The sequence below is a fragment of the Bombyx mandarina genome, chromosome 12 (assembly GCF_030267445.1).
Source record: "Bombyx mandarina strain Sakado chromosome 12, ASM3026744v2".
NCBI lineage: Eukaryota > Metazoa > Arthropoda > Insecta > Lepidoptera > Bombycidae > Bombyx > Bombyx mandarina.
The window spans coordinates 10,137,863-10,153,687 of record NC_143219.1 but is presented as its reverse complement, the minus strand read 5'-3'; the positions used below and the strand labels follow the sequence as shown (position 1 = coordinate 10,153,687).

At 39.2% G+C, this 15,825-nt stretch overlaps 3 protein-coding genes across 3 annotated transcripts; all 3 read right to left on the bottom strand.

Moving 5' to 3' along the window:
• Window positions 1–4,189: 4,189 nt before the first annotated feature.
• Window positions 4,190–5,137, bottom strand: LOC114244840 (uncharacterized). The gene has a single exon (XM_028176755.2). It carries the CDS (start codon window positions 4,954–4,956, stop codon window positions 4,225–4,227), a length of 732 nt encoding a protein of 243 aa, XP_028032556.2. The 5' UTR covers window positions 4,957–5,137; the 3' UTR covers window positions 4,190–4,224.
• A 5,456-nt stretch (window positions 5,138–10,593) lies between these two features.
• On the bottom strand, window positions 10,594–11,588 carry LOC114244804 (uncharacterized). The gene has a single exon (XM_028176711.2). It carries the CDS (start codon window positions 11,429–11,431, stop codon window positions 10,700–10,702), a length of 732 nt encoding a protein of 243 aa, XP_028032512.2. The 5' UTR covers window positions 11,432–11,588; the 3' UTR covers window positions 10,594–10,699.
• A 2,586-nt stretch (window positions 11,589–14,174) lies between these two features.
• On the bottom strand, window positions 14,175–15,013 carry LOC114244715 (uncharacterized). Its single transcript, XM_028176601.2, has one exon. The coding sequence runs from the start codon at window positions 14,966–14,968 to the stop codon at window positions 14,243–14,245; it is 726 nt and encodes a 241-aa protein (XP_028032402.2). The 5' UTR covers window positions 14,969–15,013; the 3' UTR covers window positions 14,175–14,242.
• Window positions 15,014–15,825: the final 812 nt, after the last annotated feature.

Genomic DNA, 15,825 nt, shown 5'->3' with positions numbered 1-15,825 from the left:
AACCTAATTTATTTGTAAGCAATTGCGGTCAATGTAATTATTTGCTAATTTCACAGACTGTTCGACTTGATTAATTTTAGCTAATGTTGCAGTAAGCCTGCAATTTCTAGTTTTGTACTAATGGAAATTTATTTAACAAAGCCTGACCCACTTTCAGCTTGTATGATGCTATTGTGGTGAGTTTCTTCTCGATAATCGATCGGTTTAATTAAAATGTGGAATAGTAAATTTTCTGTTCATGTAGCTACAAGACTCATTAGCTGAGATAAGGTGTTGGGTTACTTTAAGAACTAAATTATTTGCGTAATTACTGGTGTTAGGACGTCTTGTAATTCCACACGGGTAGGTACCCACCACCCTGACTCTTTCTGCCGTGAAGCAGTAATGAGTTTCGGCCGTAGGTGGCGGCATTTACGTTCTAGTTGTCTATGGGCTCATGTAACCACTTAGCGTTAGGTGGGCCGTGAACTCGTCCACCCACCCAAGCTATAAAAAAAATAGTACATTGTGGACCAAGGGATGAGATGTTCTACTTTCTTCACGCGCTGCACATACTATTTTTTCTGCTACCAGGCTGAAAGTTCGTGGAGTACCGAGACGGGGTCCAGGGCTGAAGCCCTGGCGGGGGTTAGGGGGGGCGAAGCCCCCCTCCATTCTCATAAAAAAACAATTTACTTAACTGTTTTTTTATTTTTAAATAAACTACTACTAATTGAATAAGTTTCTTAATTTCTTATTTTTTTTCTAAAAAAAGTGTTTTTTCCTCTCTGGGTACTGACAAGTGCGCATGCGCGTTAGTGTGTACGTCTTCTCTCACGCACCTAAAATTCTCCGCTATTGTTGTGCTCGGGTAATTTGCATTGTTTAGTGTAAAAGTGAAATAAACAAAAGGCAATAAAATTTAATAGTGAAGTATTAAACAAAGATGAGTTCATCAGACAGTTCTTATTCAATTAGTAGTAGTTTATTTAAAAATTAAAAAAAACAGTTAAAACTGTTTTTTTATGAGTATGCGGGCTCCGCCACCCCTACCTCCGCCAGGGCTTCGCCTCTGGACTCCGGCTCCGTACTCCACGAACTTTCGGCCTGGTAGGAGAAAAAATAGTATGTACACCGCGGGAAAAAAGTAGGACATCTCATCCCGCGTGCTTGCCACTTTACACGCGGGAGGAAATGTCCTACTTTTCTCCCTTGGTGCACAATGTACTATTTTTTTTATTTTCGTGTGTTGTATACATACACATATTTAAAATAATCTGCAAAAGTTTAATCTGGGATTTATTATTTTCGTTTACCAATATCCAAAGTTTCCAATTCTTAAATATTAAGTTATTACTTAAAATATTATCTATCCGGTGTGCCACGACACCACACATCTTTTTTTTATATTTATCAGAACAAAATAACTAGAATTTTATTAGAAAATTTGTTTTAAAATATTTTATGTTAACCATCCATCCACCTTTCTGTCCCATGTCGGTGATTTTTCGCTATTAATACAAAATTTTATAGTTCTTGTTCATAGCTTCTTAGTGTGAAATCATTTTATTCTCATATTTCTTTCAGATACCCTGAAATCTTTATTGATCTGATGATTTGAGAATAGTATAATATAATTTGATTTATTGATTTCATTCCATATTCAGAATTCTTTATTAAGAAATAAATTGATAAATCAAATACAATGCCTTCCACTGATAAGTAATCGCCCGAATAAATATATAAATATACGCAAATTTATCGAGAAAAAATGCTAAAATGAGGCGTTTTTTAAAAAACCGAATTTAACTTTTTTATTGATAATTTCATAACATAGGTATCCTTGGACGGCATTGCTTAGATTTATATTATCAAAAGACTAGATTGTAATTGGCTGTGACACAAAAAAAATATTTAGTTTTGTACATCATGTTATTTTTACTGTTGTTGTCAGCTTGCTCGAGTTGTTACCATAATTTTGTTTATATTTACTGTAATTTTCGTTAGACTTTCAGAAAGAGTACAGCCGTTATTTCAGGCCACTTAAGAATACAACCTCATTTACATCCTGTGGGCTCCGGTAGCCGCTTAATAATAGAAGAGTCGTGAGATCACCTGTTTGTGTTTACTAAAAAATGTCACGATTCGTAGTTAAAATTTGAAAATGTTACTACCCCAGTTCTGAACGTTGCTTTTATAAGCTGCGATGCGTGACTGGGACATTATAATCCGTTGATAACGCTTTTACACAAATTAGCGAGTGAGTATAGAGCTTAGTGACGTCACACATCCTACGAGATTTATGGCTCCCAGCGCTGTCACCGAGTAATCCTTACCAAGTGAGCGTTAAGTGATGGAGCTGCTTGAATTTTGTTGATTTAAAATTCGGAAAATGCTCTTTGCGGGCCGATGTTAACGGTATTTCCATATGCAAATTTACGGAAGAAGCCTAACCGAATTCAGTAACTGGTGCACTGTGACTGAAACAATGTGTGAATTCTACACCACACAGCCGAAATTAGTTATTATGGAAGGAAGGAAGCTCAATTTTTGTTTGATTTGTTAAAAGATTCGATTATTTTGAATGGCATTGTGTTCTTTTGAATTATGTATGGCTTTTATTTTACTTTATGTAAATAAACGAAATTCGAACAAGATTTAAAACATAATAAAAACGCCTGCTGGAACCGAGCAGCAACGCGAAAGTTTATTAATTTAACGTTATGGTGATCGAGTGATCGTTATCGTTTACACTTTGCGACCGAAAATGAAATCTGATTTTGATTACCGCATCAAATGTATAATGGTCTTTAGCTATTTTGGTCATCAGCTGTTAGTATAACAAATAAAAAGTTCGTACGTAGCTTAACGAATTCTTTTGAATGAAAATTTTCACTCTGCGAAAATGATTACGATCGCAAGAGTACACCATGACAATAATTAACCCCCTGTTCAACTCGGCTGCGATCAGGTCGTGAAAGTTCCTCACTTAAAACTTTGCGTGCCTCTCTCAAATTACGTTTGTAACTTTGTTTTTGATGTCAAATCTTAATGCTTTTGAAACTTTAGTTATTGTTTGTTACTAATTATTGCTCACTGAAAAGACTAGAAAATTTTAGTTTTCTTTTAGAGATAAATCAGATTATAGCATGACGAAACAATTAAATTTAGTGCGCATTGTTTTCTTAATGAAATAATAGAAAATAAGTTTTCATGTATTGAAGACCCTACATTCAGATTATAAATCATTCCATTAATTTAAATTAAAAAAACAAGAAAAAAACTCGCTTTAGTAGTAAACAAAACAAACAATTAAATTCTTTTTTAAAAATCTTGAGTTACCTAAATCTTGATACATTTCTTGAGTGGCGATCGCATATCGGAAGAAGGGTTAAGCCTCTCACAAGATGGGCCTTATTAGATACCTTAATAAACTCTGTAACAAATATTGAGCATTAGTTTCAAATAAGATGGTATCCTGCGCATATCGTAAGTTTACAATCCTGTATCATCAAGCTTACAATTTTTTATTGCCTTTTTAGATAAACGAGCATACTGCCTACCTGATGGTAAATAGTTCCTCCTAGACTGTCTGTTCAGTTCTTTAAAGTGTTGGGCAGTAGTTAACTTGGTGTATGCATTGATTAAGAGCCGCGATATAACGCCACGCTGGTGCACTTACAAACTTTGATGGAAATTACCAGATGAAACGTCATCTTTGCGCTGTGTATTCCTCACGTTGTAATCGTGACATGATATCCCCTATATCAAGCGTGGTCTTTCACAAAACTGGCCATTTCATTGAGTTTAATGTTTTGAAGGACTCAACTATATAAGTGTATGTCGGCTTGTCATTGTGCACTTTCTCAATGAATTGACGCATGGTAAAAATATATTCGAGAGTGCTTTTACCCTTACAAAACTATGTAGTTTTTCTGAAGTAGTCCTTTGAACAGGCAAACCTTCAATCGCTCGTTTAGAATATGTGGCATTATTTTGTTATCGGCCAAACTCCTGTCTGCCATACTTTGTTGCATACGTTGCGAAATATGTGATCAAGGTATGGATTCTTCTTAAGTTTGAGTATCGGGTATTCATGTTTGATTTGAAGTTATACAGAATATTTTAATTTAAGTAATAGTTTTTCATGAAAAAGTTTTATAAAACAGTGTTTATTTACAAAGTGTTACAAACAATAACAAGTAAAAAACGTAGGTATTTATAAATTAATCAGAGATCTATAATTTAATGTCCTTTCTTAAAGCCCCAGTGCTTGTGGTCTTCGTGTCCGTCCTTCTTTCCATGACCATGGTGGTGGTGATGATGTTCATGGTGACCGCCTTCATCATGGTGGCCCTTGTGCTCGTGATGATGTCCGCCTTTCTCGTGATGTCCCTTCTTTCCATGGTGGTGCTCGTGGTGGCCGTCATGCTTGTGTCCCTTATGGAAGTGACCTCCCTTCTTGTGTCCATGCTCATGATGGTGTCCACCATGACCTTCTTCATATCCAGACTCCCCGTGTTTGTGGTGGAAGTGCTTATCCTTCTTGAACTCATCTACCTTATGAACTCCATGATGGCCTTTCGTTGAGTGTCCCTTATGGTAATGGCCCTTCTCTTCGAAGCCATGCCCCTTCTCCCCTTTTTCACCGTGGTGGTGCTCGTCGTGATGGCCTTCATCGTGGTGGTGATGCTTCTTATGTCCCCCGTGGTCGTCGTGGTGGCCTTTGTGGCCGTCGTGGTGATGATGTCCCTTTTTGCCATGTTCGTGGTGATGATGCCCTTTATAACCCTTGTGTCCTTTGCTACCGTGGCCGTGATGATGATGGGCATGGAAGTCTTTGCCTCCACCCTTTTCGTGATGATGAGACGCGGCGGATTCAAGATCAGCGTCGCGCTTTTCTCGCAAATCGCGAGTTTGTGTCAGTGCTATAAGCGCGACGAGGACACCACAGCTCAGGAGTAGAGCCGAATTCATTGTAATTGTTTACGGCTCTGTTGTACAATGTGCTATGGTAGGTGTTATTGTTAACGACTACGTTTTATAGAAGTGACTGAATTTCTCGGCACCAGCATTGAGCAATAGTTGCAGTAGGGCTCTTGCACTTCTCGACTTCTGTCAAGGTTACTGGCCAATGTGCTTAGAAAAGATTCTGGCTTCGTTTTATTATATTTAATTACATTTCTAAGCATTTCTGGTGTAGCGTTTTGACCATTGATAAATAAAAAATAATAGAACAGAACGAATATACTTTTTTTTTAAATAATATTTAACAAAAAATGAAAGCTAGTACAACAATGAACCGCTTTATCGCTGTAATTGATTGAGATTGATCTGGTCTATTCTAGGTGTATACAGTTTTTTTTTGGTAAATCGGTATTTTCCAATGGTTTCGTAAAATAGTGTATAATTTCTATTGAACCGAGCATGTCAAACTTGACGTTAGGTACCATTTCTTAATGGTACTTTTAGCCAATAGCTGTGGAAAAACACAGAGAGGATCAAAGTCACCGCTAACATGTTTCAGTGCCCCAATGTCACCTATTCAGAGGAGGAGGATCTTTTGGCTCTCGTACCCTCATAGTTTTGGAGGCATTTAGGGCCTCGTTACATCATAGCATTACTAAAAGCTGAAAATTAAAATTTGCGTAATTACTAATAGTAGGGCGTCTTGTAACGAGATCTTATCGCGGTGCTGGGGAGGGACCTCTCCTTGCCGGGCTGTCGTTGCCCGCATTTTAGAGGACCAGAATTCGTGGGAGTTCATGGCCTGGTTTTGTGACCTGGTCATGGTGTTCCGTGAGGCTGAGGACTGCGAAAGGGAGTGGGATCCCTCTTTGGCTCTTCAGTGCAAATGGCGGGGTGAACGGCGCGGGTGTGAAGCTTCCACTTAGCTCCCGTAGGGGCTGTCGGATACCGGGTACGGGGACGCCCGGTACCCGATGGCCGGTCCGGTGATGACGCAGTGCAAGGTGGTTCCTGAGCGTCGCCCACGGTGTGTCTCCCGAGTCCTTCGGGGTATTCCCGAAGATGAAATCCCGTCGTATCATTAGGATGGGTACCGGCGAAGGCGGACTCTCGGCGCGCACTGCAGTTTGGTGTAGCTGGTGTGGTGGAGCTCGATGGGGTTTAGTCGGTAGTTAGTTTTGCGGGGCGAGCGCCCCGCGCGCCTATTTCAAGGCGTAGTCTCCTGCGAGGAATTGAGGGAGGTGGAGGGCCTTGGCCCTCCTCGTCTCCCTCTTCCTCTCTGGAGGCGCCGGTCCGTTACCCCCCTCGACCGGGTATATGTAAATGGAATCGCCAGCGTTAAAAAAGAAAAAAGAGCGTCTTGTGAGCCAGATTTTTTTTCTTTTTTTTCTTAGAAGTGTGAACGACCTCACAGCCCACCTGGTGTTAAGTGGTTACTGGGGCTCATAGACATCTACAACGTAAATGTGCCACCCACGTCCGTACGGGTGGGTAGCCATTTCTTCCATGCTTCCTATTTCTGCCGTGAAACAGTAATGCATTTCGGTTTCAAAAGTGGGCAGCCGTTGGAATGTAAAACTGAGACTTGGAACTTATGTTCCAAGTTATGCCTAAATGGCTTGACTTTCTGCACTCTAGGTTAAAGTTACGCGAAAAGAAAATCGTTCTGTGAAAATTTAAATAAATAATATTATTTCTTAAAAACATTCTTGTTTTTGATATGAAAAAGACTTATCAATGAGTAAAGTAATTATTCACGAATAATTTGATGTAAAAAAAATACTAGTAGATAAAAAGAATTTTTAATTACGAGATGCTTAAAAATCTGTTTCAAGGTAGAGAGAGAGATTTTTCGATATTTCGGAAACATTTCTGTAAATCGTAAGATTTTGCTGAACAATTATATTGTGTTGTTTTGGTAGGTATTGACCCGAGCTACCACCCCCGGGGATATCTCGTGCTCTTTACTGGACACCCTGTATATAAACAGCACTGAAATAATGAAATACGTATTTTCTTACGATAAAGAGTCTACTGTTTCAATCTCTTGTCCACCAAATGATTTGTAGATCCGTTATTACATAAAATTATGAAAGGAGCGAATGCAATCGTATTTTATAGCATTTGATATTTATACTTTACATAATGTATTTTATTCATACGTTTTACATGTTGTATTTACTAGCAGATGTGCTCGATGTAGCGTGAGAAAAATACTTTACATGATAAAAAGTATCCTAGGTAATAATCCAGGAGTCATGGTCCAGACGGCTGGCTGATCCTTCGGCTGGTCGTAGGACCGTCGAGGCGATTCGCCCGGTCCTTGTGGATTGGGTGAATCGTGACAGAGGACGCCTCACTTTCCGGCTCACGCAGGTGCTCACTGGGCATGGTTGTTTCGGTGAGTTCCTACACCGGATCACAGCCGAGCCGACGGCAGAATGCCACCATTGTGGTTGCGACTTGGACACGGCAGAGCATAATCTCGTCGCCTGCCCCGCATGGGAGAGGTGGCGCCGTGTCCTCGTCGCAAAAATAGGAACCGACTTGTCGTTGCCGAGTGTTGTGGCATCGATGCTCGGCGACGAAGAGTCGTGGAAGGCGATGCTCGACTTCTGCGAGTGCACCATCTCGCAGAAGGAGGCAGCGGGGCGCGTGAGAGACGCACAATCCCGCCGCCGTCGAGCGGGGGCCAGGGAGGCGGATCTCGCCCAAGTCCTGGCCCTCTAAGTGTTTCGGGTCCCCCTTACATGTCGGTCTGGGGACCGGCGAGGGGGGCCTAAGAAGACGATGTGCAAGCTGCTCTGCACGCGTTTTACGCAAGAGCATCCTGGTGATGGAAGGCCGGCTATCCTCGACCCACGCTGGTTCTGGCCCAGCGGGGTATTCCGTAGGGTAACCCACTCTAACCGGCGCCATCTAGGCGGGCTTCGGACAGTCTGCCAACCGAGAGGGCTGGTGGTCTTGGCGCCGACGACCGCCCGTCCGGCGTCCCGAGGGGGAGGGTGATGGGAGAGATGTGCTCCGCACTAAACGCTTCACTTTCCCCCCTTTGCCTTGTCATGAGTTCTGTCTCATGCGAGGTTTGGACGTTGGTTGTTGAGCGACAGGAGGTTTTAGTCAGTTCGACTCTGACATACCCCGCCCAGTATCCCCAGAAAAGGGCGGAAGTACGGCGATTTCCTCCTGACAAAAAAAAAAAAAAAAAGGTAATAATCCAGCTATTTAGTAATTTTTGTGTACAATTTTATTACAACCCGTTCGTAGTTTGACACGATCGACTAATATAATCTAACCATAAAAATTTTAGTGTTATAAGATTAGAATGGATATATTTTTATCTCCTCGTTGATTGAGCGGTTCGTGATCCTGAGTTCTATACTGCTGAGTGTGGGTTGTATTTCAAGTTGAAGTCAGTGTTTTTATGACAGATGTTTGATATTTTCGGACTAAATATTAGCGGACTTGTTCTTGGTTCAAATGAGTTTCCGGTATCTATTGCACAAAAATATATAATATCTTCTTGTTCAATGTGCAAAGTTTCTTTGGTATTTACGTTATTTATTATAAAATATAGTGTAATAATATAACCCAGAAGAATTTCAAGCGTCTATGTGACCTGTTTATTGTTTTAAACTCAAAATTTATGTTACGGATCGTACTGCAGGCAGGTGTCACTTCATGTACAAGAAAATTCTGCCTTTTTCTGCCTGGAAGCAGTCACCCGTTCCTGTTTGAAATATAGGAAAGCCGATATACTACAATTGAAACTTCTATCTCATGTCCAAAGTGACAGGATAATCACTGAGCGAGCACCAAGTAGGCCGTGAGCTTGTTTACTAGTCAATGTAATGAAAAATAATCAATTAATTTAATATAAGCTACATATAAATTTATATAGGTAGTAGTATAATATAGCTTATCAATATAAAGTGCTTTATTAGATGGTAAATGGGATTAGCGAGAATGTAATCTTAGAAAACGTTAGATTTGATGTTTGGACCTTTCCGTCTTATTGCTTGCTTACTTTTGGTCAGAAGCTATCATATGATCTATTTATTAGACTTTATTCGTGTTATGTGTTTATTTGGGTCTCGTGGTGGCATTCATGTTGTTGTGCCTATAGGTTCGAAAAAACATTTAACACTAGATACCTTAATAAGACACGAAATAAAAATACATCAAACGACCTGAAGTTAGAAAAAAATTAGGTCTGTTTATATTTGAATTGTTGCTTGCGCAGTCAGACGAGATTTCCATCCAGTTTATCGTCCCTCTAATCGGAAATATGTTGTGAACCAAACTCATAGTCAAACATAGACTGAAATTCACGTTTGCTTTGTGTATCGGTAATATTTTTGGCATAATTGATAACGCTTTATTAATTATGCTTGTTTTTTTTTGGAATGAATAAAAACTATAAAAATTCGAATATTAATGAACTAGCTTTTGTCCGGGACATCGTCCGCGTGGAACAGTTACTTTGGCATGACGCAAAATTTTACCAGCCTCTTCATTTACGTAGAAAGTGAAGATATTTTTGAATAATAGAGAATGTTAAGGAGCTATTTAAGGTACCAAAATCACGCTTTTTAACCGACTTCAAAAGACGTTGCTATCAATTCGACCATAATTTTTTATCGATGTATGTTCACCGATTTCTCGAGAATGCTTCAACCGATTCTGATAATTCTTTTTTCTTTTTTTTGTTCGAAAGGGTAGACTTCTCGAATGGTCCTGTAACCATTAAGATTTGATGATGGGATCCTGGGGAAATCAGAAAAATCTATAATTGTCAAAGCCTATCTTGAAGTGATTTGGGTGTTTCAATGTTGTAATGAGTAACGTTTTTATTTGGATAGGGATTAATATCATCTTTATAAAAACACCTTCAGAAATAATGCTTTATTTTAGAACAAATTTGGTTAGCATAAAAACGTTATAGTGAGCCAACCCTTAAATTTAGACATATGCTGTCGCGGACTTTTTTTAAAACTTTTAAAGGGTAACAATTTTGTCATACATTATTTTAGCGTAACTTTAACCGTTTCCGCAGCGCACGCAGCGGAACCTCTCAAAAGGGAAAAATACCTCGATTTTGAAACATTCTTTATTGGTGCTCCGCTTGCATTGGTCTTAGCGTGTTTTTATATAGCCCTCCTCAATAAATGAGCTATCTGACAATGAAAGATTTTTTTAAATCGGACCGGTAGTGCCTGAGATTAGCGCCTTCAAACAAACAAACTCTTCAGCTTGATATAATTACTAGTATAGAATCTATACTAATATTATTATATAAAGCTGAAGAGTTAGTTAGGTACTATAGATTATAAATTATCAGTCGATCGTTATTATTGGCGACCAGGAGTATAAATATTTTGGAGAGATCGATCTAACAATGTATAATGTAAATATGTGACTTAAAATATTTATGCTTTAAATATATTTTTATAACAAAACTGAGTAAATTTCGTTTCAAGTTGTTGATGAATTGAGAGATCATGATTTGGGATTATAAATGTTTGAGTGTAAATTAATTGGCTATTTTAAAATGAATTTGCTGTGGCTATGGTATGAGTGCAAAAACAAAAAAATGTGTTTGAGAGTACTAATTGCTAATGAGTAAAAAAAAAACCAAACAAAATATCATTTTCTATAAAATATATTTTTTTCCTGTAAAAACATAACAAATAAACATGTTTGTAATAAGTCAACAAATAACAAGACTCGACTAGAACCAGCTAGCCTCAGATTAATGACCCTTCTTGTGTCCCCAGTGCTTGTGGTCCTCGTGACCGCCCTTCTTGCCATGATCGTGATGGTGGTGCCAGTGCTCGTGGTGTCCACCCTCGCCATGGTGTCCTTTATGATCGTGGTGATGACCACCATCCTCATGATGGCCCTTCTTGCCGTGGTGATGTTCATGATGGCCGCCGTGCTTGTGTCCCTTGTGGAAGTGACCACCCTTCTTGTAGCCGTCTTCGTGGTGATGACCGCCATGGTGTTCATGGAATCCTTTCTCACCATGGTGGTCATGGAAGTGTTTGTCCTTTTTGAATTCATCGTGCTTTTCGATTCCGTGGTGTCCTTTCGTGTCGTGTCCTTTGTGCCAGTGGCCGTGTTCTTCATGTCCGTGTCCATGGTCGCCTTTCTCGCCATGATGGTGGTGATGATGGTAGCCGTCATCATGGTGATGATGCTTCTTGTGACCGCCGTGCTCTCCGTGGTGTCCTTTGTGGCCTTCGTGGTGGTGATGTCCATGTTTGCCATGGTGGTGCTCGTGATGTCCCTTGTGATCCTTGTGGCCATGGTCGCCGTGCTCGTGATGGTGGTGCCCGTGGTGCTCATGACCACCTCCTTTGTCCCAGTGATGGCCTGAAGCAGCAGTTTCGAGGTCAGCATCCCTCTTCTCCCTAATCTCCCTAGCGGAGACAACGGCTGCTAAGGCCATAAGGCCAAGTGCCACAAGCAGGCTGCTTCTCATGGTTGGTTGAGCTGTTTCAGTTGCTGAATGTTAATTTCATCGGTGGCAATGATTTTATATACTAAAAGTTGCAGCGGTTAGGTAAGTCAATGTTCGAGTAACTCAAGGTTATTCGTACTGAACGCCGGAGATTTCCACTTCCTTCCACTTTTGTACACGTTGGAACATTTCCAATTTTAAACAAACGTGATTTATTTTAGTTAGAGCTCAAACTATTTAGGTTTTTTTTTTACTTATTTTTTCGAAATTTCTGTTCAGATATATAGTGCAAGAATATTAAAAATAAGACATGCTCCCATCAGGTTTTATTTAATATAAATATTTTCATATGAATACTTCGTATTTTAAAGTAAAATTAAAATTATTTAATTAAAATTATTTAATTATTAATTAAAATTATTTAATTAATAATTAAAATTATTTAATTAGTTAAAAGTAATAACTGAGAGTGAAAATAATACCCGGAATGTTTTTTGGTAACTACGTTATTTGATATTTTATGCAAAAACTTATATAACAGAATTCATTTTTAAGTACGGGTAATAATAACGATACAACGTTATCCTCAAATTATTTTCAGTGATTTTTTATGTTCGTTTGTGCATTTCTTTGTGTAATATGTTCATTTAAAAATATATTATTGATTGAGCTCTCGTCCCATTTGGTGTAAAGTGGATATCGGAGCCTCAACGGGGTTGCTGCCTCTCACCTTAAGACGCCGAAGTCTCAATTGTATTATATGCATAATGGCTATTTCACCCTTGCAACCGGAATACGTCACTGCTACGCGCCAGGAATTGCTAGTTTGGGTTAGCCCCTGTGGGTTTACAATACGTCCTGCCATCATTAAAAACTTGCCTTTGTCTCAAATATTTGTTTTAGAAATGTAATTATTAAATACTACATTTTTGTGTCCTTTATAGACAGACTGTCAGTACTGTCCACGAACGCTGCGAATCCAGACAGTCTGAATGAACTTTGTTCGGGTGGTCAAAGGCACGATGGTAAAAAGGAGATGGAGAGACCATCTCGATTTCTCAAAGTACTTCCCATTTTTTTTTTTTTTTTTTTATTTCCCTTGTAGGCAGGCGAGCATACGGCCCACCTGATGGTGAGTGGTTACCGTCGCCCATGGACTTCAGCAATGCCAGGGGCAGAGCCAAGTCGCTGCCTACCGCTTAATACTCTCCACAAGCCTCGTTTGAAGAAGGACATGCCATAGCGCTCGGGAAACACCGTGGAGGGGAGCTCATTCCATAGCCGGATGGTACGTGGCAAAAAGATCTCTGGAAACGCACTGTGGATGACCGCAGTGGCTCCAGGTAGTGTGGATGAACTCTACTCCGGTGGCGGGCGGTGCGATGGTAAAAGCGAGATGCCGGTATCATCTCGAACAATTCCTCAGAGCACTCCCCATGGAACATACGGTACAGAATACAGAGGGAACCGAAGTCCCTCCACAGACCCAGAGGTTCCAAACGATCCGCAAGATCGGGATTATCGACAATCGAGAGTGGCACTCTCCTTTTTTTTCCAGTATAGATTAAAACGGAAGTAGCTGATATTTAGGAGCCTCAGCCCAAAGATGAGAACAGCATTCCATGCGAGGCCTGTCCAGGCATAAAGTACCTATCGCTTCGTTCTGTTGATGACTCCCAAATTTTTAGAAGCAATAATTGCTAATTAAAGTGACTTTTCAAATCAGTTGTCTCGTTATTAGCGTTTCCGCAGTCTCTAAAACTTTCAATGGTCTGTAGTGAGCACATAAATTAGCGTTTTTTGATAAATTCCTTGTGTTCACCTAAATCGGAACCTATTTTAGCAAAAACGGAAATGTTAGAATTGGATTTAGTCGCTCTTGTGCCAGACTCATTACGAGGGTAAAAATTTGAAACTTGTTAGTAATAGATACATATATTCAAACTAAAGCTTTCAAAATTTCGAACCGTTCGTCCAAATTCCGTTCGAACAAAAACCTATCTCGTATCTTTGTAGTAAGTTGTGAGTTTAGCGAACAGATTGATGGCCAAATAAGTAAGATAAGGCAGAAGAGTAATGATGCTCATTATTGTCTCGATTGCTCTTTCATCCGCGCTGCCAATATATTACAGGCGTCCATCTCTTTTCACGTTTCCGCAGGCCTATTGTACACCGCAGTTATTAATGTTTTTGATCTTGTACCGTTCAATTATGATAAACTTTTACCAAGATTGAGATGAATTAAATACGCAATACGTATGCAATTAATAAATATAATACCTATTTTTTGACTTTGTACATGTGGAATAAAAAGTTAAAAGTTAATAAACTTTAATGTAGTCATTATCTTTTATCTTTCTTCATTTTGATGTCAGTTAACATAATAATAACATGGTCATATATGCATCTTTTATGTGAAATATAATAGAAATATATTTAAGGAATGCATTGGAGAAAAACTTGTAATATTTTTATTTAAGCACATTAACGTTATGCAGCCATTTTTAAAGCTGTCGGCTCAGTGACGATCTAATTTTAGGAAAAATATATTCGAAAAAGTTACGGTGTAAATATGTTCTTACTTTTCATTAAAATGACGTTATACTATAATGTTTATCTAATGTAGAAAAACGAGGTAGTTAGTTTGTAATTTCATTTGTAGTATTTGCTAATGGAATCAATATAGATATTGTTCATTAATCAAAATAAATAAAGATGTTACAAGAGCAATAAAACAGTTTATTTACGTATTACAAATCATTAACAAAAACAAAAAAAAACTTCATAAATATAAATTATCAATCATATCACGTTTTAAGCTGTTGATTTATTTCATTTATGTCCTTTTTTCCATCCCCAGCCCTTGTGATCTTCGTGACCTCCTTTGCTACCATGGTCGCTGTGGTGGCCCCAGTGTTCATCGTGTCCACCTTCGTCGTGGTGACCTTTGTGATCGTGGTGATGTCCTCCCTTTTCGTGATGTCCTTTCTCACCATGCTCGTGTTCGTGGAAGCCACCTAGATCATGACCTTTGTGGAAGTGACCTCCCTTTTTGTATCCTCCTTCATGATGGTGTCCACCATATTCTTCTTCAAAACCAGATTCACCGTGTTTGTCATGGAAGTGCTTGTCTTTCTTGAACTCATCTATTTTGTGGATTCCATGATGGCCCTTGGTATCGTGACCTTTATGAAAGTGGCCCTTTTCTTCGAAGCTATGGCCCTTTTCACCTTTCTCGCCGTGATTATGTTCATCATAGTATCCGTCGTCATGATTATGGTGATTTTTGTGTCCTCCATGTTCTCCATAATATCCTTTATGGCCTTCGTGATCTGAGTGTCCTTTCTTTCCATGTTCATGTTCATGGAATCCTTTGTATCCTTTTTCGTCATGATCACCGTCTTCCTGATGATGGTCTCCATGATGTTCGTCTCCATCACCTTTCTCCCAATGATGAGAGGCTGCAGATTCTAAATCGGCATCTCTTTTGTACCTTGAATTCCTTGCGTGTGCTACTGCAACTACCGCCAAAAGACAGATTACAACGACAGCTCTCATCCTGTCCAATTGTCCAGGTTGTATTGGGTAACGATTGCTAAATGATGCCTGTTACTGATTTCAATCAGCTTTTATAGTATTGGCAATAATAAAGTAGCTTTTGATGTCAGGGTAATAACCGAATGGCGGTCACAGGTGCAAGGTTGACCTGAATTAGATTTTAAATCACATTACTGAATTCAGTGAAAATGTATTTATCATGTAACTAAGTAAGGACAGATAGCATTATTTATTTTTTTAACTCACGAATCGAATGTAAGCAACCAAAGCGTTTGATATTTGCTTTTTACGAAAAGTATGTAGCTAATGTATTTGCATTATTTATTTTAGAGCTTGATAAAGTACTTAGCATTTTGAATTACGAAAGAAAAGCACATGCGTTAAAGAAAATATTTTCATTTATTTTGATTTGATTTGATTGATTCAAATTACAATATTTAAAGTTTTTCAGTTAAAATCAACGATATGGTGCTACTTTAAAATTTCTTTGACCTTTAGACTTTTTTCGGCTTCAAATAAATAGTTAATCCAAAAAAGAGGTACTTACAGGTTACTGAGCTAAAGACATACCTTTGCGCTTCGGAAATATGTAGTGTCTCTATCCTATGATGATCTGTAGGCGGAGTAAAATGTCCCTTTGGAACAAGGTGAGACTTTACAAAGCTTGCGTTAGGCTCGTCATGACTTACGCGAGTGTTGTGTTCGCTCACGGGGCCCGCACACACATAGACGCCCTCCAATTCTTACAATCCCGCTTTTGCAGCTTAGACGTTGGAGCCCCGTGGTTCGTGAGGAACATCGACCTGCACGACGACTTGTGCCTCGAATCAATTCGAAAACACATGAAGTTAGTGTCA